General features: G+C 32.3%; 2 protein-coding genes across 14 annotated transcripts in view; one reads left to right on the top strand and one right to left on the bottom strand.

Moving 5' to 3' along the window:
* Fdl (fused lobes) overlaps positions 1 to 22611 on the bottom strand; it is a 36534-nt gene that overhangs the window by 10115 nt on the left and 3808 nt on the right. For 2 of the 9 annotated variants that reach the window (XM_070305187.1, XM_070305186.1), the window contains exon 2: positions 8933 to 8989. Coding sequence is in view for 4 of the 9 variants with exons in the window: in XM_070305184.1 (XP_070161285.1) it covers positions 942 to 991 (50 nt within the window). In the remaining 5 variants the exon portion in view is untranslated. Of the gene's footprint in view, positions 1 to 441; positions 695 to 941; positions 1398 to 2168; positions 2502 to 8932; positions 8990 to 22611 lie in introns of those variants that run through there. The other 7 variants (XM_070305184.1, XM_070305183.1, XM_070305190.1 and 4 more) reach the window with 6 other exon arrangements.
* Positions 819 to 16833, top strand: S-cup (stanley-cup). Of its 5 annotated transcripts, none has more exons than XM_070305197.1 (5): positions 819 to 1298; positions 11152 to 11312; positions 11827 to 12469; positions 13818 to 13962; positions 15155 to 16833. In XM_070305197.1, exons 3-5 carry the CDS (start codon positions 12294 to 12296, stop codon positions 15461 to 15463), a joined length of 630 nt encoding a protein of 209 aa, XP_070161298.1. In that variant the 5' UTR covers positions 819 to 1298; positions 11152 to 11312; positions 11827 to 12293; the 3' UTR covers positions 15464 to 16833. The 5 variants fall into 5 exon arrangements, with proteins under 5 accessions (XP_070161298.1, XP_070161297.1, XP_070161295.1 ...); XM_070305196.1 differs by having other exon boundaries at positions 820 to 1298; positions 13806 to 13962; positions 15158 to 16833; XM_070305194.1 differs by having other exon boundaries at positions 824 to 1298; positions 11152 to 11475; positions 13806 to 13962.

Genomic DNA, 22611 nt, shown 5'->3' on the forward strand with positions numbered 1-22611 from the left:
GAATTGTTATTTTTTAAAGATATTAATATATTTTTAAAAAAATAAGAATAAAAAAGTATATATTAAAAATAGATATTACATGCGTTATATATATAAAACACAGATCGTAGACATGTTAAATATATTTAAAAAAAAAAATAAAATATTGCATACAAATTTTATTTTTTTTTTCTAATTAAAAAAGATATAATAAAAAGAAACACACTAATAAAAATTATACTTATTAAGTGTAATTACTTCGATCATAAAATAATATATAATTACTTTAATAATTATTACAATAAAATAAAATAATACGAATAATATTTAATCTCACTACACATTTCGATAAAATTATAATTAGGCCGATTATAAAAAGTCAAAATAATAAGGACGTGTGCTTTTAATCTTTCATAATTCGATTTCTCCTCGCATTATAGATTTCACTTTTTAAAAACAGACCTGAGAGCGACGATGCAAGCGCATACTGTCTACACCGCGCAGATCAATTCCTCGCATAAAATCACATCAATTTTCACAGCAAAAATCCAATTCGATAGAGATCGTTTGAATTTCGCACGGCACTCGCTCAGATGAAATACTATACCGTCGTGATACCTGTGTGACGACATCGGGGGCCACGGAGGAGAGACTGACGATCCAACACCGCACCAAATCACGTTGACCGAAATTCACCCTCACGCGAACGGGTGTTTTAACATTACCGCCGCGCCGGTACAAAGGCAGATATAAAACCTGCTTTCTCTCTCTCTCTCTCTTTCTCTCTATAGAGCAATGAGGGTGGTAACGGAAGAGGGTCGAAAGAAAGAGAGGCGCAGCGGCGAGGGTGAGTCGAGAGAGGGTAATCGAGAGAGTGTGACGCAACGCGGACGACGAAGTCGAAGAAGGTGGGAGCGACGGCGGCCTCCGTTGTTCGTGCCTCCGACACACGTGAACTATACCTAAATGCCGTGCCTGGCCGCGGGTCGTAGCCAAGCAACGAATGTGCCATGACCGTCGCTGCCGATAGTCGCCGATGGAACGGTACTAAGGACGGACCGGACAGAGAATTTGCCCGACGTAGTACGGGATCGTCGTCAACGTCTCGCCTCCCCGTGCGCGCGGTCGACGCCGCGCGTCACGCACGGCGGCGTCGCACCGTCGACGCCGTCGTCGTCGTCGTCGTCGTGGTGATCAACTTGGACGAATGGACACCGGCGAGGATTGCCATCGATCGCCAGAGGAAACGGTATCGCAGGTGCTTGGCGAACGACCGATCGACCAGACTTAACCAGCCTCTGTCGTATTCTGAGAAAAAGGTTGGTTTCATTTGGCAAATTGACACTTGTCACGGGACAAACAAGTATCGAGTGAAATCGAAGGGTGCTATGTAGCTGATACCTGACGGATGGATTTATCTTTTGAACAATTCGAGAAGATTGATTTTACAGCTGAAAAATATCTAAAAATTGAAAATGAGTTAACTAGAAGCTTTTTTTGAATAATTCGTGAAAAGAACTAATGTTGAACTTTTCAGAAAATCAAATTTAGATCAACTTTCTTTGAAGAAAGATAAATTAGAAAAATTTAACATATTGCATTCTTCAAATGACAAAATCAGCTTTGATTTTATTGATAAGTAAAATGAATTTTTCCAAGTAAATCTTTTTGCTAACTTTACTTTAGATTTGTTTACTAAATTAATTCATAATTGTATTCTTTCATCAATAATATTTTCTCCGTATAAGTTGACAAAATGTGTCGCTAAAATAAAGATTAAGAAAATATTAAACAGGGGCTGTTTAATAATAGCAGCATTTCGTGAGAAATATCTAGGTCTAAAATAAAACAGCTGATACGATTAGATAATAAAACTACAAAATATTCAGATAAAAAATTTCAAGTAAATGCTTTACTATCATCTTGAACACCCTAATACCGATAAAGATCGCATTTGGCACGCTTAAAGCACCGCTATTAATATTCAGAAGAAATTGTAAATCACCACTCGCCTAATTTAATTACATTTTAATCGAAGGTAAATAATACGAATCCAAATTCACATCCTCTTAATCCTATACAAGCATGATATTAGCGATAAATCCAAAATAAATCCTCGGATTTTAAACGGACTTTCGCTTCTCGCATTAATCACAAAATAATGGAAATTCTTTAAAAAGTTTACGTACCTTATCTTTTTCGCAATATCAACAAGAGTATGTCGTGACAAATATTTATCCAGCTACTATTGCATACGCGAACGTGACATCGCATAGCAATGGTCGTCAGCATCTGTGTGTATGCGACGTCGCATGCATACATCTCCGATTTTATAAGGATCTTAAAATTATTCTTCGCATCTCCGGAGTAACGCGTAATACCGGCACATTGATGACGTCATTCTCTCGTCACAATTGTTAGATTATAAAATGATATGCTGGCGCACGTCTTGTGGCAAGTCATCTTACCAAGGATCCTCACGTGGCATTAAATCTCATGACATTCGCGATCACGACAACCTGACGGTATTATAATTTTAACTATCGCGCTATGAGATTTATCCAAGAGCCTTTTTAAATACTTGATACAACCAAATCGTTACAAGTGCCATGTTTGATGTCGCGGCAACAAATACGGAAGCACAACTGACACGATATAGCGGTGTCGGATGCTTCAATTATTTAAAAAAAAAAAAAAAAAAAAAACTTAGATTCGCTAAAAATGTCAGTGAATTGATTGCGAGTTTATTTATATATGTACAGTAATCGCAGGATATAATATAATTTCGTATAATTTTTCGATAATCAAAATACTGATAAACGTTGCTGACATCGTAGAATATTATCACTAAAGTGTTAAATTAAATAATCGTCTAAATAAAGACAAATAAAAATTGGAGAAAAATACGATTAATTTGAGATTATATTGTATATGATTTATTAAGGGTAGTACTAAAATAAAAATGAAATCATAAAAATGAAATGAATAAAAATGAAATGAAATGAAATAGGGCGATATATAATCTAGCTATTTTTTTTATCCTCCTAATAAATAATACAGCTAATAAAAGATAAACCTAAATAAAAGATAAATCTAATAAAAGACGTGAGCACATAAAAAAGTGAGTGATGAAAATAAACAGAGTCAAATGACGAAAGATTCAAATTAAATGGAAAAAATTCGAACAAACGTAAATTTAATTTAATTTATATACATTTTATTTATTGATTCTTAAGTCACTATTTGAATAAAAATAATTTATTGAATATATCTACTACATTACTTTCCACTAATTTGATACTAAAAAATTGAAAAAGTAGTAACTGCGTGATACATGACATTCTACAATCAATTATGCATTTTCATTGGTTTGATCGATAAAATGTCGCAGAGTAATATGCTAAGTCATTTAATCAGAAGCATATGATATATTTTCTTGGCTCATATGTTTTACTTTTCGATTATAGTTCGGATTAAATTTAATACAATATTCTTTCAGGACTAATAATTCCGCAAAAAAAAAAAAAAAAAAAAAAGCTTCAAAGCTGTAGTAAATCTCAAAATTTTATTAAACTTACTAGTTTCCGCAAATCTAACTTTATTTTTTTTGCTTGTCTTTTTGCGTCTTGACTTTTCATATTAATGAGAATGACCAATAATATGACAATTCGATATGTGTGTGAGGTTCTTGTTTTACCAAATCTTAAAAAGCGAAGGATATGACTTTTGTTTCTCATGCTCCGTCGGTGATTATATTTATTGAATAATTATAAAATTAATTTTCATGTTATCGACCACAAGATCTTCGATGACAATATTTACAATAGCGTATAATAATTCAATAATATTTAATCTATTTTAATTTATGGCTTGACTTTCGCGATGAATCTTGCAATATTGGCGACTAATATTTATCTCAAACCTTCAATTGCAATCGCTATAGCAGTCGTTTATAGCTCTCTTCGATCATCGAGTTTTACGAGAAAAGTTCCAAGGATATTATTTTGTGAAGATCGACTTTTTAGCCGAGTCGCGAATCGTGCGCGTCCAGCAGAGTCGAGGCGTTCGATACAAAATGGAAAAAAAGGCCAACGTGGTTTTGCGTGGTCGAGGGCGAACACACCCACAACTATAGCGAAGGCACCCACACGCAGCTCTATATATCTATGTATAGAGCCCGTAGACTATACAGGGTGTCCGACATGTAAGTAGACAAACGAAAAGTGGAGATAGATCGAGTCAACCTAAAGCGAAAAGTCCTATACCATTTTGCTAAACTTTTCGCTTCAGGTTGACCCGATCTATCTCCACTTTTCGTTTGGCTACTTACATGTCAGACACCCTGTATATACAATGTATACATATGTCACGTACCTTCGACGCGTCCTTTAATCGATACACGCACGCAATCACGCAGAACGCTCGATGTCATATGTCCATCAGATTTATTTGAAAGTACGATTTTGTTTGTACCGTGTTTTTGCAATTTGAAAATATTGTTTTGTGTCTAAGAGACAGATATATTATTCGGGAGATATATCGAAAATATCGCGATAACGATAGTTTTGTTTATAACATGATTTTTGAACCTTGAAAATTTAATTTTGCTTATCTAGTAGACCAATTAATGGAATATTAAATCTGAAGTGAAAAAAATTTTTCGATAACGCGCTGTTATAGTATACGGTGATAACAATAATTCGTTTGCTTTATAGTTTTGGAAATTTAGAATTTTAATTTTGTTTAATTTATAATCAATTTTATCCGATAAAGCAGAAAAAAAAAATTATGATCTTCTAAATTGGAAATTATGATTTTATTTAATTGATAAGTCTATTTTAATCAGTGAAATATTGCGTGAATATCGTGATTAGGAAATGATATAATATCATAATAAAATTTAATTTAAAAAAAAATCCTCGTGCTCAATTAATTCAAGATAATCTTATCTTTCTTATAACTAGTCGTTTTAATTAAAGCTAATTAGAAGCGACGAAGCAATTATATCGGATAGTCTTTAAAACAGCGTTAAATAATGGATTTTATTTTTCTACACGAAAATCGCAAGAAACTCGTGTCTTTTAAATTTTGCACGCAAATAAAGTAAAATATTATGAAATTTAAAAAAATTAATCGGGCAATCAAAATAAACGCGCGACTCTCCATCGCATTCCGATAAAATGCACTGAGATTGATTTCGTCAATCAAACGCATCAGTGATGTGTTAAGGAGTCAAATTTACACACGATACGAGTTAACACTAGTCGTGTACAATTTTCATTACGTACGACATATCATGTCGGGGAAACTAATTGGAGTACCGCGGCATTATGTGACAACTCCAATTAGCGTACCGCAGATAGTGCGAGCATACGCTTCCCCGTAGTTACCCTGCAGTCCTCGTTTATTTACACAACTCACCCTTGTGTCTTAAGAGTAAATGAAAACCTCGAGAATTAACGGGTCTCGAATCTACCGACAGTTCCGTAGAGAAGTTAAATTATTTCATTTAAATCAGGAACTCTTGACGTGTCTTAAAAGCATATGCCTCAAGTCTTAAAAGCATATTACCTCCGTAAAACATACCTCATATCTATATTAAAAAGTAAACCGTCAAGATCTCTTCAAGTTCCCAAGTCTAATTGTCATAAAATTGGACAAATTAATGGAACTTTTTAACTCTCGAGAAAGATAATTTCGAGAATTTGTCTTGCAAGACCAATGATCGCGACGACAAATTTACTTTATTACTTTCGTCTCGTGAAACCTTTTATAAATTTTTAAGAAATTTATAAATTATACATATTAAAAAGAATAAAATTATATATACATACATATAAATATATATATATATATATATATATATATATATATATATGTAATCTTTTTTATATAGTAAATCTAATTAATTTTTGTAATAAAACTCATGCCATTTGTACAGTTGAGATATTCTCTCCGATAATATTAATTAGTCTACTAATTACAAAGCTCATGTAATATGAAATAGCTATGTGGTTTTCATTACATTAATTATTAACTTGGATACATCAGAAAAATTACATTAAAAAAAAAATATATATATATATATATATACATAAAAACTTTATTGATTAAATTAGAGGATTAGAATCGATTAAAATAATTAAAAATTAAAAATTGTAATGTCAATGTCAAACAGTGTCTATTGTGTGTATGAAAAAAAAAAATCAATTAATTTTAATTAACAAAAATGCGGTTCTTTTTCCTGATTATTATATAAATAAAGAATGTTTAAAGATCGCGACGTTAAAACATTACGTGCGTAATACCTGAAGCTCTAGATGTTTTAGCCGACATCGATCCTACCATTAGGTGCAGTGTCTTTATAATACATCGTGTTATAAAAGTACACGATATGATGTCACGTCAACGATAACTATCATGTCAATATGCGCGATACGAATGATCGACACACGTGCATCGACGAACGCGTGACATAAAAGTATACTGAAACAATTTGATGAAATTGGAAACAAATGCATCCACGATCGAAGAAGTCTTGACATGCATAAATTCGTATCGTCGCTGATGCGCAGGGACACTCCGGTGAATAATTCGAGAGTTCCGCTGGCCTTCGGAAAAGTTGCGAAAGTAATGGCGCACAAAGAGAGCTTTATGTAGCTACGGCTTTAATGCGGTTAACGTCGCTAAATGTCGCTGGGTCATTACCAAGGGGAAGTGGCCCATAAGATACAGTGGGATTCATTTAGAAGGGGACACTACGTCACGGTGGCCGGTACAATTGATGGTTTTTTTACCGTTCCCAAAAGCTATAAAATATATGCACGGAGAAAATCGTGAATAATTAAGAACATTTCTCTCCTTTCAACGGCAATATTTTAATGATGCGAGTGACGTATCCTGTGAATTTTCGCAGTTTTCTGTGAAATAATGTAAAAATCATACGGGATTTAATTATTTCGTTATTATCACAAAAAAAAAAAAAAAACGTAAAACTGTTTCCTAATTTTTTCGTTATTTTACAAATGCATAGAACGTACATTGCACGAATGATACGAGAAGCTATGAATATTATGAAGACGAATATTATTTTTCACAAGTATCCATAAAGATACAAATCAATATTAACGACTGATACTCCGGATATTGTTTGCCTTGGTTGCTGAACGTACTAAAGAGTGGCTTGACTTGAAGAAGTGGATCAAGAGCACGGATGCGTTACGAACGTTCCATGATTAATACAAACTCTCGGCAGACGCCTTAATACTTGAGAAACAACAATCTCTCGTAGCCTTAACGCTTTGCACTCAATTTACCATATGTTTAATAATGCATAATGATAACGTATGCGTAATGATCTTCGAATTATTTATTACCTCTTCCATATATATAGTCTCGCTATATACCAATTATAAATTTAATTATACAAAAACATTCTATAGGAAAAAATTAATAGTAATTAAGAGTGATTAATATTAATTAAAAAATAATTAAGAACAATCTCCCACTTATATTATTATCACAAGTAATAAAAGATTAGATATGATGCCAATCATCTTGACATTTCAGAATTCCGCGATCCATATCGAAAAATTTCGATGATCTTGAATAATTATAAAAGTGCAAAAATTCCTTTAAAAGGTCTAATCGTAAAATGCACGTATATAACAAGTACAAAATACGATATTATGTCGTGAGAAAATATCACGTTCAAGTATAGCCGATGTGAGCCAAGGTCGTCGATTAGCAAGCCCGATTAAAGCATTCGGATATACGACACTGATATCCCGTGAATTAGGAAATAAGGAAATTGAAGAACTCGTACTAATGTAGTTATAAATAGCTTCTAAAAATATATGAAAGAAGAGGCCGGGAAATTGTCATCAAATTATCACTAATAGTTAATTATTATTACCATAGATAAAAGAAATTCATTGTTTTTGATTCAATAATTGTGTAAATAATGGAGAATTAAAGATTGATTAAAATTTCAGGGATGTAAGTCTTATATTTTTCATGAGCAATTAAATTTTGACAGTTAAATATTCCTCGGAAGAAATCAATTTCTTCCAAATCGAGATGTAAAAGCAAACATTTATACGAGCACAATAACATTATTTTTAAATAAAGAGTGCTATACAATTGCAGAAAACCTAAATAAAATTAACGTCAGGTCGAATATCGCGTGACGTCGTGACCTCCCCAGAGATAATCAAGCAGGTGCATGGGTGGTTGATTAGATTAAATGCGCACGATTAGATTGGATAGTCGGCAACTCTAGATCCGAATAATATGCCATAACAATTGATTAGATCGATACGTGGAACAATATTGCTAATATTAAAGTGATTGTATCTATTGAATACCGTTTTAATGAGATGCCAATTAGTTTCGCTTCAAGCAAAAACAGCACGATTAAATGGAAATTTTCCTCTCGATTAGATAAATAAGAATGAATAGGCAGACATATATGGAAATATTAATGTAATGTGATAGATAATTCTCTATGATTATAATGATACGATGCAAATCAAAGTGCATAATCGAACAATATAATATACAATTTAAATAATATGTATCATTGATCATTAGCTTTGTCGATTGACTTTTTTAATATACTGCCGACAATCAAAAAACAAAGCGCAAATAATAAAATTACTGGAATAATTTAATAATATAAAGTATTGCGTTGTACAATATCAGAAACGTTACATATAATCACATCTCTTTTACATTAAACTTTATCGGTGATATATAGAGAACAAAAATAAAATTTGTGTCTTTCATTTATTAGATCAAAGATGCTTACGTTGCGAATTGATAGAGCAAAGTTTCTGCTCGCGTATCTTATGAAACAATTATCATAGAATATTTTTCGATTAAACATATTTATATATAAACAGATAAATTACGTCAAATTTGTCTGTTGTATCATTTTCCATCGTAAACTTACCTGCAATCCGGGCGGTCTCGCAAACTTCCTCATCTAACGTCTTTCATTTACGCGAATCTGTAACAAATATCATACATTCCCGTTATAAAGTCTGGAATAATACAATTTGCAGTGATCTCGTTTCTCGAATATACGAGTTTTCATGCGGCTTTACGCGAACGTTTTCAGTATCGATTTAGACCCGGCCAAGAATTATTTAAAATTCAGTACGAGTTAGCAATGATTCTACCATCTTTATATGGATTATACCATCTTTTACCTATGCTCTCTCTCTGCAACGACCGAGAACATAAGTTTAATAATCGTTATTGATTAGTTCGTCGCATAAAGGGGCAACACATGATGTCATCGTACAACAGCGTAAACTATACTCATTATCGATTTAAGAAAATAAACTACGTTGAAACAGATTGAACTTCGTATCTTTGCTGATAAATTGATTTCGATTAAACAATTAATAATGTAATAACCAAATAATACAATATAAATAAACATTTATAACATTTAATATCAAACAAAAATATTTCCTCAATTTCTATTAAATTATATTAAACTGCATCGTGTGTGTACATAATTAATGTTTCAATTTCTACTACTTAATTTCAGTGTTTTCAATACATTAGTATTTCATAGAGATCATTTCCCTCTCGCAGTTGTTTCAATTAAAATGAATAAATAAGCAGCTTAAATGACTTAATACGAATAAAGTCGTAATTGAGTTTTATTAACAATGTATATATGCGCGAGGCAATAAATATTCCTATATAGAGTTTGACGTGCATTATCACATCCGGCTATAGCAATCATTAAATGCGTCAGGCAGAAATGCGGATATTATACGAAGAAAAAAAAAACAGAATAGCGCAAACTAAAGTAAAGGCGCGATTTTGCAAGTTTTCTAGCCGTCTATATATATATATATATATATATATATATATATATATATATGCAGTTTCGCCTCTCATAAATGTGTAAAAGATACTTAAGAATATAAGCTAGAAATATTTCTAGCGATTGTTTATGTAAGTAATATTTATGTACTCGTTGAAGCGAGACGAATATATATGTAAAAGAAAAGGAAACAAAACGTTCGATATATGTTTACCGATTTTAAAATGACTTTAAGCTTCACGAATGGTGTAAACAACCAACAAACTTTAATCCTCGCGTTATATAATATTGTATTTAACTGCAACTCAAATTAAGTTTTAAACAAAAAATTTTAATATACTAGCGTTATATTAATGATAGTAATATTATAGTAATATTAATGATAGAATAAATTAAAGATTTGAGATTTATTTAGAGAAGACCTTATTGAAAGTTTCTTGAATAAAGTTTATAGTTTAGAATTTTCTTTTCCTCGATCTCTATATGCGTATGCTCGCGTAAAATACCTTAGCCACAATCTAATAAATTAACACCAAGTGGATTATCCTTGAAATTAACTATCGTATCGGACGACTCAAAATGAGTATCGATCGCTGTCCGAAAGTGGAAGGACTAGCAGGGAAATATTCTCTCTGAGATATTCCGATGATACTTTTTTAATCATCGTCACAAGATAAACAAATGTAAATAAAATTAAAAAATATCAATATTATATACGTTATTTCATCAATTTCGAAATATATTTCCGTTAGCTAGAAACTGCAACTCGTTAACGCGTTTGTCCTGAAATTTGCAAAGTTTATTCAACGAAATTAAAATTCTTATAAGTAAACACTTGATGTTCTGTTATAGAGAAAATAACGATAAAAATCGCGTGAAAATTAATGAACGAAATAAAAAACTAAAAATATTTCTAACGATTTATTGATGTACGTTGTTGATGTAATCATTATTATATACAGGATACTCCAAAAGCATTTCAAGCATTAATATTATATTCTAGAGGCTGAAAACAAAGAAAAAAAAAATTTAATAAACGTGAGTCCAAGAAGCAATCATTAACAAAATTAATTATATATAAACTAATTATATGTATAACAAATAATTGATTATTTTCTCATTAATATATTAATATTTTTATAAAACAAAAATAAATTATTTCGACAATTAATATACCTATTTAGAAAAGAATACACAAGTTGTTCCAGATTCTATATTAGTGTTCTAAGTAAAAAATAGATTTTTCTTGAACGGGTATCAAAAAAATTTGATATGAGTATTATCTTTCCTTTGACAAACAGGAAACTACAGAAATCGTTTATTTATAGATTGTGACAAGGAAACGAGACGAGCTCTGACAGAGGACGAGGCTATCGGCCGAAATTCGACATGCCGGAGAAACGATGACGTGCGCGTTTCACGCGCGAGTAAACCTGCCGCCGGAAATCCGTAAAGTCGAGCGATCGCGGGGTTGTTCCTCACACTACACGTGAGTACAATGAAGAATTCAATTTGGAGTATTGGAATTTCGCGTGAATCGCATCGCGACTCAATTCCATAAAAAGGCGAGACACGCGGAATCGCATTGTCGCGACACGACGCGAACTGATGTGACGTCCGGATCCGAGGGAATTTTATCTGCTGCGACAAAGGTAAAAGTATCTCTGTTTAACGGTAGACCATCAGTAAACAAAGGCAATAATACGAGTCATGGATTTTAAAGAATCTTTATTGAATTGGCATCGTTCCAAATCAAATTTGTTACTTTTTAGTTTAAATGCTTGTTTGAATGTCATTCTTGTCATGTACATATGTGCGTGTTCAATAATATATATAAGTAAAATATTAGCTCAAAGAGAGAAAATGTTATGTGCATTCTTATACATACACAACTACATCTAAGAAATTACGACAGGTAAATTGAGATATGAAAGTGACAGTTATACAAGAATTATTAAAAGATAAAAATTATGCATTTCGTAAAAATAATGACGATATTCCAGATCTGAGGTCCAATTCAACCGCGAAGATCCCCCCGAGCGATCTAATCGATCGTAATGTAAAATCGATCGTGCTCGGGGGGAACAGAAGAGAGGAATGCACCCGGTGGGCTTTTTCAAAGAGAGGCGTCTCCGGAAACGGTAGACTCTTTCTCGGGACGATCAGCGACAATCTCGGAGTAGCACGGATCGAAATTATCCTGCTCTCGATCTTTGAAGCTATCCCGACTGATAACGATAGTATTCCCCCTTTCTCTCTCTTACATCAGTTATCATATATATATATATATATATCGATCTCGATGCACGAGATCTGTCTGACGAGCCTAACGAAGAAGAATTCCAGTTCTAAAGAGGGGAAAAGGGGGATAATTAATTTCAGCAACGCTAATTAGCCGCTATTCGATGCTATTTGCGAAGAACGGAAAGAGATGCGATTAGGATCGGCTTTATAAGACGACAGGAAAGACATGCAGAAGATAGCGGTGATGGCCGCGGTGCAAAAGGCCCATGGCTATGATAACGGCAGCAGCGTTTATGGGGATGCGACTAACGCCCTGCCGGATTATAACGACTCATCGTCGACCAGCAAAAGCGGTCATTTCGACGCGGATCTGCACGGCAACGTTAACATTCTTCTTGGTGGGTGAGTAACAATCGCCCCGGCCAATGCTAACAGCATGGTTCGAAAAGCAAAAGATATTAAACACTGAAATTCCGAACATTAATGCGCCTCTTCCATAAGTCGATTTCATTTCTGATAAGCAATCCTAATCTCCCTCAATCCCTTAATATTAATGGATCCGTATGTCAAATTAGATGATTGCATTCACAAGACTCGATAAACACAACAATCAATTGCCTAGATAGCTAGTGATTAAAAATTCAATGATTATTCCGAAAGATAACAGCTTTAATAAATACATTAGAAATGGATTAACTATTGAAAAGTGCGGATATTTAACTCCTCGCGACAAATTTGCTATTTATATCAATGTGAAATTGATATTTCATACGAAAATAAATAAATAAATCGGGTGTGCGAATATTAACTACATTGATACCATATATTTTTTTTTCTTAAACATTTTTTTAAATATTAATCATTTGGTAAAATATTTATGAAAATATTTGAAATTTCTTTCTGATTATATTTACGAAATATTAATAACGTTGTTATATTGTTCTACAAAGTAGAATTAAATTAGATAATTGGAAGAGTTCTATTGTCATAGCATATAGTTATGCGAAAGTACAGACGAAATTAAATATGTCGTTACATCTCCGAGTAATAAATGTTTGTCACTTAAAAAATTTGAGAGTTTACTACAAGTAAATATTAAATATAAATAATTATCCTAATCAGCAACAATGCATTATGCATTATAGGATATACTGAAAGAGAGAAAGAGACAAGCTATTTGCTTTTTCAATTACTTGTCACAATAAAACTCTTCGAACGAAACATGGAAAAGTCGAACCAATAATCGCTCTGTTATCCTGATATCTCTCAAATTAATGTATTGTTATCTTTCAAATTAACATCTGTTAAAGTATAAGGTCGGATTCACACCTTGGCAGAAAAGCAGAAAGCAAAAAAAAACAGAGGCCAATCAGAACTCGCGTAAAAAAAAAAAAAAAAGAATGTACTGTTTACTTTCAGCGCGAGTTCTGGCTTCTGCTTTTCTGCTTTTCTGCCAAGGTGTGAATCAGGCCTAAGGATACGTTCAAAGTATTTCTGCGATATACGGTTTTTTGTCCAATCGCCGCGGAAAGTTATCCGTCAAAATGTAACAGATGTTAAAAGTAACCGTTTTATGTCCAGCCCGCGTTTAAAAATTTCCATCGGGTAAAATTGCACGCTCACTTTTTCACCAGTCACCTGCCCTTTATAGGCAGCCTCGCTTTTTCCCACGGGCGCACGGGCACCTTTTTGCACAAAGAGCACCGTCTAAACATCGTCTATATTGGTTCGCTTTTAGCGCCATGATCAGCGGTGTGATCATGATGGTGGTGTTCATGTGCTACTGCTGTCACAAGAACGTGCGGAAGCTTCGACCGCAGGAGTACTCGCAGTATTGGAGGACCGAGCCGGACATTCATAGTCTAGAAGTCTTCACCATGGATACACACGCCATGGTGAGCGAGAATTTCTAATCGAAAGATTATTTTCATCGTAGATATTGCGAAAATTACCTCCGTCGCGAGATCACGATTTTTAATGTCAATTTTGACAAATAGGTCAGAAATAAAATTTTTCGCTAACTCTAAGATGATATACTATAAATTTTGTTAAATTTTTTCCACCACAAACTCTGTATTAGATTTTTGTTTAAACATTTTTTAAGATAAAAGGAAAAAAAATGTACGCATACATACCATATAAAGAAATAATTTCAAACATATTAATTTATGTATCGTCTCCGTGTGCGCGCACAGCTTTAGTTTCTATATTTTATACTGTATCTGCGATCTGTTATCCGTACACGCATCTCTGACGTTTGATTCACGGACAGTCCTCTATTTTCGGTATTAAAAATTTCCATAATGAGGTCTCGCTGGACGTTTTCCAAATTATATCCACATTTATCCCGTGTAGCATCTCTTCCGAAAATACTTTTCACATGTCTGGGACACTTTGCGTAATGTTACGTGAAGCTACTCTTAAATCATACCATCTATTCGACGTGTGCATCGCGAGTCGCTATTTCCACATACCGACCTTTTACGCAACCTCTCACAGTCGCTCACCTCTCTGCGGTCACAACACACGATTAAATAAAAATTCGCATATCTCGTAGAAACCACGCCCTCATGTTATATGTAAGAACACGCCGCGAGAACAGCGGCTGGAATTTTGCACCGCAATGCGACAACGTGCATACTTCGCACCTTCGTCTTAAGAATGTCCTCAAGTTCGCAGACACAATGAAAAATATAAAGATAAAATACAAAGAACAAGAAATAAGATATAACACATTACCAACGTGCAACATAACGGAACTACAGAAAATTTTTTTTTTTTGAAATGTATAATAATATTAGAAATTATTTTTTATTAAATATATTTTTTGAAAAATACAAAGAGATATTGGTTAGAAATTGGTCAATCATTGAAAAAATATATAATTAAGAAAAAAAAACGTATATATATGTACGAATGTTCATTTCTATTACTACGCGGATAGTCTATTAATAGTTTTAGATTAAATTATTAAATTAATTATTAAATTAATAATTTCAGATTAAATTTTTATATTTATATATTTCTTGTTCTTTATATTTTTGTTCTCTCACGTTTCACTCATACTTCAAACATCTCTCTTTCCAGCAGTGCCTCGAGAGATCGACGGGAACTCAGGAAGAGGGAGTGCCCGCGTCTCTTCCGCTGTGTCCCGTGACCTCGGGCCCACCGCCGGCTTACGAGAGTCTCATCTTCGACCCTCGGAAGCTGCCCTCACCGACCGACAAGAAAGACGAGTCTGACGATCCCGGTAGCATTATCTCGCCCCCGGTGAACAGCCTACCCAGCGAATCGGAGGCCAACAGGATCAACAAGCGAGAAGATGTCCCGAGGGACGATCAGGGTTTGCCTTCCTACGAGGCCGCCCTAAAATTAGAAGCTGACGGCTACGTTTAAGGACCGAATAAGGATCGGAAACTGCTTCGAACTGCGGATTACGAATCGTGAAAACTTCCGCCGCCGAGTCATGGATTTCAAGATGAAATATCATGATCGACACACGTGCGACTCTGATTAGCCGTGAATGACGGCTGCCGACAGCTAAAATTAATATCGATACGAGAATATCTGTAAAAGTTGCCATTCCGAACAGCACAGATAACTGAGATTAGATTCTTAATCAAAAGAAGGGAAAACAAGATGAGAGATAAAATAGTTGAGCTTATTTTCTAGCTGGATTTTTCATTCAAAATAAAATATTGAAAATAATTAATTTAAAATTAAGACGCAAGAGAAATTTTGAGCACTTTTTTTTGAAAGATGCTGAAAGAAATTATTTATCTCTATGCTCTTGATTAAAAATATATAAAAATACAAAATAATCTCAATCTAAAGGATAAAAAAAAGAAAAATAAGTAGCGATATTTATTTTTAGAATCTAGTTATAAATATATATATATAGAGGGGATTTTATATTAAGAATATTCTAAGAAAAATTAAAAAATATTATTTCTTTCTCGTCGATTGAAGGATTTCTCAATAATTCTTAATTAAAAGTAAAATGGCGAATTGCAAATGATAAGTGCCTGAATTCGTTCTTTTTTGGAACGTTCGTAAATGAAAGACAACATATAAAAGGAAAAGGTGAGACAATTTTTCAAAAAGTATGTACTATTCATTCTTTGTCTAACAATAAGCGAAACGTAAATCACGTAAAATCATCGAGTGATTTTCGATCGATAAAATATAATAAGAGAAAATTTTCGTAGAATGTAATATCTCGACTTTTCTATTTTTCGATAATCTCTATGATTAAATGCGTCGATAATATTTTTAATGTGGAGGATGTGTATCGTAGGAAAATGCATACATTCAATTTTAAATATAGAACACTTCGAAAAAGAATATAGACAAGCGCGCGAGATATAAGTCACAGTATATATGTATATATGAAAACGGTACGTATATAAATTATGTAGGCAGGCAGCGAAGGGAAAGACCTAATTTCACAGGTAATTACATTTTATATAGGAGAGAAGAATTCTTAACGGCATATTTTTTTTTCCATCGGTCATTAGTTTAAGAGAACAAGAGAGAACGTATACACAAACGCGACACCGTTAGCTTAGTATGAATTTCCGTATGAATAAACAATACGCATCGCGATAACGTAAATGATATTTCGCAAAATGGTGTATGACGTATCGTCTAGTTTATCTGTGCATTTCTCTGGGAGACCGCTTCAAAGCCGTATCATTTCACATATAACTTTCCTTTGTATGATAGGTGAATATGTAAATAAAGGGCTGCGCATTATGTACATTCAATATGCATTTTCAAATTGTCGCGGCACAACAATCGCAATGATAATTTATTATTATGTTGACAGCACGAATATTATGCACTAAGTATGACGAACGAAATTATACCGATTCGATTCGATTAACATTAATATAATACATTATATAATACATAATATATTACATTAATATATTTCTGTCTCCCAATTACAATTGCAACAATAATTACGTGTCGGTAAAGGACGCGGATATAATAATAATCTTGTGTAAATAATAATAATAATAATAATCTCTCGTTACATTTCTCTCGCTTTGTATATATTTAAACAGTCGAATGGTGAAATTATTACTTTATTGCGACAGCAATTAGCCGCAGACAGATTCCCAAGAAAGAACAAGGTTATCAATGATAACCTTGATATCCAGAGAAAAAAATGTGTTTGCTTGAAAAGGCACTTTATCGAATGAAATGCGTGTTTTAGCGAACTGGCTAGCTGCGATAAAATGTGTGATGCCTTTGCTAAGAGTTACTTTATTTAAGGAGTATGATACAACAACGTGAGAATTATGCAGTAAAAGTCTTAATTGAGTGAAGGAGTGATCCGTTAGCGTTCGTCATTATTCATTAAATCTTTTTTCTATATTAGCAATATTATTTATATATTGTATATTACCATTAAAAATATACGTGGTTTAAAGAGGAACGATCGCGAATGGCTCCAATCGGTGTTAATCGTTCGAATTCATTATCGATGTAATTTTAAAATAATTGCTCGTTTCATGTTACAAAATGTACACGTTAATATTATATAAAAAATGAAAATCCCGGGAATCCACTTATTTCCAATCTCTTTGTACATTGCAAAATTAATCTAATCTACATTTTTGCCAAGAGAAAATCATAACGCGTCTCAGTTGATTGAAAAATCTGTCGTTAAAAATTAATGCGAAAGAAAAGTAGGACATCTTATATACATCATAACATGTTTATGTGATGTCGTCTCTCGATTGTAGGAAATTGACTGATGTGCGTGATGAGATTGCGATAAGGGAATAACACAATGCATCATACATGCATATCCGACGATAAATACAGGTAAAATATCGCGATATCGACGAATCGTCGCAAACTATAATTCAACAACGATTGCACTATGTCAATGAGGATAAATCTAACAGCGTAGTTACGTGCACGCTATCACATGATCGGTGTGATTCATTAGGCGCACGCGTGCAGGAAAAACGATTACGCGTACATACGCGCAAAGTGTTACAAATACACAATTTCCCGGATAGAAACAGCTTATATTACCCAAATAAAACAAAGCTTAGCATATTTCTTCCTTAAATGACTTAATAATTCAAATTTTTCATATAGAGCTATAAATAAAACACGGCATCAACTTGTTTCCTTTTGTTATTTAATAAATAATTCATAAATATTTCGTAAATAGATACGAAATGAAAATATTAAAAATTAATATTGATTTGTTATTTTAATTTCATAGCAAAGTATATATTTTCAAGTATTAAAATTTATCTTTTATATATCTTTTAATAATTAATTGGTCGAAAAGATAAAATTCGTAAAAGTAATTACTCTAAAAAAAAAAAAAAAAAAAAAAAAAAGTGTACGAAAGAGAATCAAGTACAGTGCAGGGGCAGAGAATAAAATAACGCACGTGCATCTTTTAAAATCAACGATAAAACGGCATCGGACGACATAAAATCATACCCCGTGACGCGGATAATTATAGAAAGGCGCAAATTACGATTTACCCGCGCGTTACTTCGCCGACGTATATTTTTGTCGCAAAATAACCACTTCGTCATCGTATAATATCCGACCTAAGATCAATATTACGTCACAGCGCTTACGATTGCGCGTAACCAGTATCCTCTCGTCACATTACGAGAAATGAAGCCAAACTGAAAATATAATAATTTTCATTCCGCAGCCTGTGTGATCGCGGGGATTCTGCGGCGAAATCCCGAGACTCCCGTAACGAGTTCGCATGCAAATACGTAATTGCTAGCGATACTACGCGAACGTTCCGCGTGCGATTCGTCTCGGATATGTCGTAATTAGATTAGATTTACACCGAATAACCCGTGTTTACATTTCCCAACGGTGTAACGCAGAACTGTGCCACTTGCTCCGTTATCAATTTAGCACGACAGCACATACGCTTCCACAGATAAGCCGATATGTATTATATATGATACTCTTCTAGAATGCATATATTGCTACTGTGTATAAAAGATATATAGCAGAAAGAAAGATAGATATTTGTAATAAAATGCGATAACGTTATGGCAATAATTTAATTGTATTTTAAAAAGCAAAAGATTATATAAGCATTAAATCAATAATATTGTATATAAACTAGAGATTGGAAATATAAAAATATTAAATAAGAAAATATAATGCAGATCAAATATTAATTCAAAAGGCTCGTTAAAAAATCGGAGCAAGCAGTTTTGAAACAAAAAAATTTTATGTCTCCTCAATCTTTGCAAATATTTAATGATTAGAAGGGATATTTAAAATTTTTTCGATATTTGCAATTTTAATTATTGCATGTGATAAAAATTATATAAAGACAAAGATAAATTGTTAAATAAAATGAATGATGCGCATATAGAGCTGTAAATAAATTTGCCGATAGAACGCGATTGCGGAGAGAATTTATTTTTCTCTCTGCTTTATAAAATACAATTGTCGGGCAATTTTTCTTCATGGCTCTTCATTAGATTTCAATCAGCCAATATCGGTATTGCTTGATGCGCGTGTACGTACACATGCATTATTCAACGATAGTTGGGCAATTGTCCCAACAAAAAATAGAAAAACCTGTTTCGTGCAGCATCACAATGCATGTATACATTGTATGTATACGTACATATTGTATGTATGTATTGTGTGTATATATCCGTGAGGCTTTAGATATATGGAAAGATAACAGAATCGACAGACATAAAATGATTATCCATATAAGAGATAATGGGATACGGGGGTAGACTCATAAGCATCAATAACGCGATTTATGTCATTGCTCTCAATTAAAGCGACCTTTATTTTCATGCGTCTGCATCAGCGATAACGACCATGATGTTCGCTGACGAACAATCCGCGCTTGTTAGCCGTGCACAAAATGTCAAAATTGCGAAACAATAAACGTCAAAATGTCAAATTAAAATTTTAATTATTGAAATAAAATTACTTGTTTCATACGCAACGACTGTATAATTTTAAGTTTTGTTTGATGTTTGTAACTGCTGTATTTCGTTATGCGAAATACCGCGAAACTTGTCGAAAATATCGTTAAATATATAAACATATATAAACAGCGTTCATTTAATATTTCTCCATAAAAGAGCACACATTTTATCTTCTAAAATTTTTTATCCGCCTAAGCTTATAATAATTAATAAATATCGCCGATAAAGAGACAAAGCTTTACGCAAAAGCTGGGAAATCTCTCTCAATAACATTAATATTGATCAATAAATATCACTTGGGTGGGCGCGAAAAATAAGTTCAAATCATAATTATCACAAGTTATAATGGATAAGAGATTTTTACATGGCATTACATTGTAAGTAAAGATGATATAATTTTCTTCGTAAATACGGGTAATATCTATCAAGCTGATATTACTCGGATCGATTTTTACAAGTACAGTATCCATATCATGAGCCGAATTGTTTCAATGATCGTCAACGCTGCTACGATGAACGATACGCGTGATAAGTACCGTGCGACACATTACTATATGCCATTATACATGCCATGTACAAATGTGTGTTATCATTTTTGCCAATGATATTAATTCATGACGATTAAAGCGCGATTCGATACTATAATTTAATATGATTATATATCCAATGCTATTATTTAATATGATAATACAATATGTATAGTTTTTGGTGATCGGAAAAAGAAATGTTTGCCGATAAATATGTATATTTCGCTCGCGCAAAGATACGCAACGAAATGAGGAAATCTACAGGATTTGCACAATACAATATAAATAATAAATAATGAGAAATACAGACGAGATGGCAAAGTACACTAGCGTAAAATAAACATAATAAACGATATCGTTCAGATAATAATTTTTATCATTGGCAGCCAATTTTTGTTATAATTTCAACTTTGTTAAAAAGTTTAGATTTATTCGTATCTCTTTCACTATATATTTCTCAAAGAATTATTTTTTTTAAAGAGAAAAAGAAAAAGTATACATATGTAAATATCCAAACTAATAAATACATAAACCAGCTAACTAAAATAATATAAGAAATAAAATAATTTAAATAATGTAAATTATATACATACGTAAAACATAAAATATACATTAATTTGAATACGGTATACGTTAATTTAAATACACATTTTCCCGAAAATTATTCTAAATAAAGATATATAATTTAATTACAAGTAAAAGTCAAAATAAAAAAAATAAGAAGAAAGAAGGAAAAAGATGGTATAAATAATCAGAGGATATATAATAAATTATATCGTGATATAATTAAGTATATAATTAATTATATCATACAGAATCATAAATTATAATTATAAAATGTGTTTTTCGAAAAACACGATTCGTTGACGTTATACGTTATCTAAACAATCGTGGATTAGCCTGCTTACTAATATGGTAAATGTATTTACAAGTTTACAAATATATACAGATATAAACTTGCGAGTCTTCCGCCATAGCTTGATACAATTCGCTTAATAGGATATTTTGGTTTTAAAACGGCTTCTTCTAAGCTCACAACACACATTTCTCACTTATGTGCATTCGCGCGAACATATGCGTATTTTACGCATCATGCACGCTTAAGCACATCGTGAAAATTACTTTCTTTTCTTCTCTTTGTCAGATACATAAAATTATTTATATTAAAATATTTTTACATTTGGAAATTGTTACAGATTATAATCATTATGATCATTACGTATATATATATACATATATATTGTAGGTAGATGAAAATAATAATGCAATCAATTACAGAATGTAATTAATGATTAATATTGCAAATAAATTATTGAAAATTATCAAAAGTTTCAATGTAAACGATTCTTCAATAACATTCAAATATTATAAGCCATTTTTATTATAATATTGCATCTCGTATTATAGATACGCGCACGATATAAGAAATAGCGATAACAATTTATATTTTTCCAATATATATGTAGATTACATTGTATATATATACATAATATGTATATGTATACGTATATGTATATATATAGTGCATTCTATTATTGAAATTTTAAACTTTAGTTAATCTGGCATCTTCACTATAAGAAATTCGAATGTATGACATAATTAAGTATTAATTTAATCATGTCATATATTCGAATGATATAATTTGTTGTTCTAATTTCGAATTTAAAAAAATTAAGCTCATATCAAATTTACTTTTTATCTTAATCTCGAGAATATTTTAAATAATCGAAAGCGCGTTGATATCGCTACAAGAAAAACTAGGAATTGAGGATGCTAACGTAATGTTAGATTAGTATCTATATTTTTAATATTAATTTTGTACTAATTCATAGGAATAAAAGATTCGATGCTATAAATTAATGTATTATGAAATTTTAATACGTTCTGATAAACTTTATTATTCTAATCATATCCGTTCATGGAAAAATGTATCAAGATGAAGATATTAATACATCTCTTATCTTTATCTGATGTGAAAACTATCGTATAAATTGATAAATAAATGTCTAAGTATAGTTTTTCAACGTATTCCATATGACTTTAGTCAAATGATTAA

Source organism: Polyergus mexicanus, unplaced genomic scaffold, assembly GCF_030449975.1.
Source record: "Polyergus mexicanus isolate NDT 795.1 unplaced genomic scaffold, iyPolMexi1.0 SCAF_12, whole genome shotgun sequence".
In the NCBI taxonomy this organism is placed as follows: Eukaryota; Metazoa; Arthropoda; class Insecta; order Hymenoptera; family Formicidae; genus Polyergus; species Polyergus mexicanus.

Bases quoted from the DNA above. Each gene is read 5' to 3' on its own strand.
- S-cup (XM_070305194.1), top strand. From the start codon at position 12,294: ATGCAGAAGATAGCGGTGATGGCCGCGGTGCAAAAGGCCCATGGCTAT. The intron at 12,470-13,805 runs GTGAGTAACAAT...GTTCGCTTTTAG, and splicing joins GTTAACATTCTTCTTGGTGG to CGCCATGATCAGCGGTGTGA. The intron at 13,963-15,154 runs GTGAGCGAGAAT...CTCTCTTTCCAG, and splicing joins CCATGGATACACACGCCATG to CAGTGCCTCGAGAGATCGAC.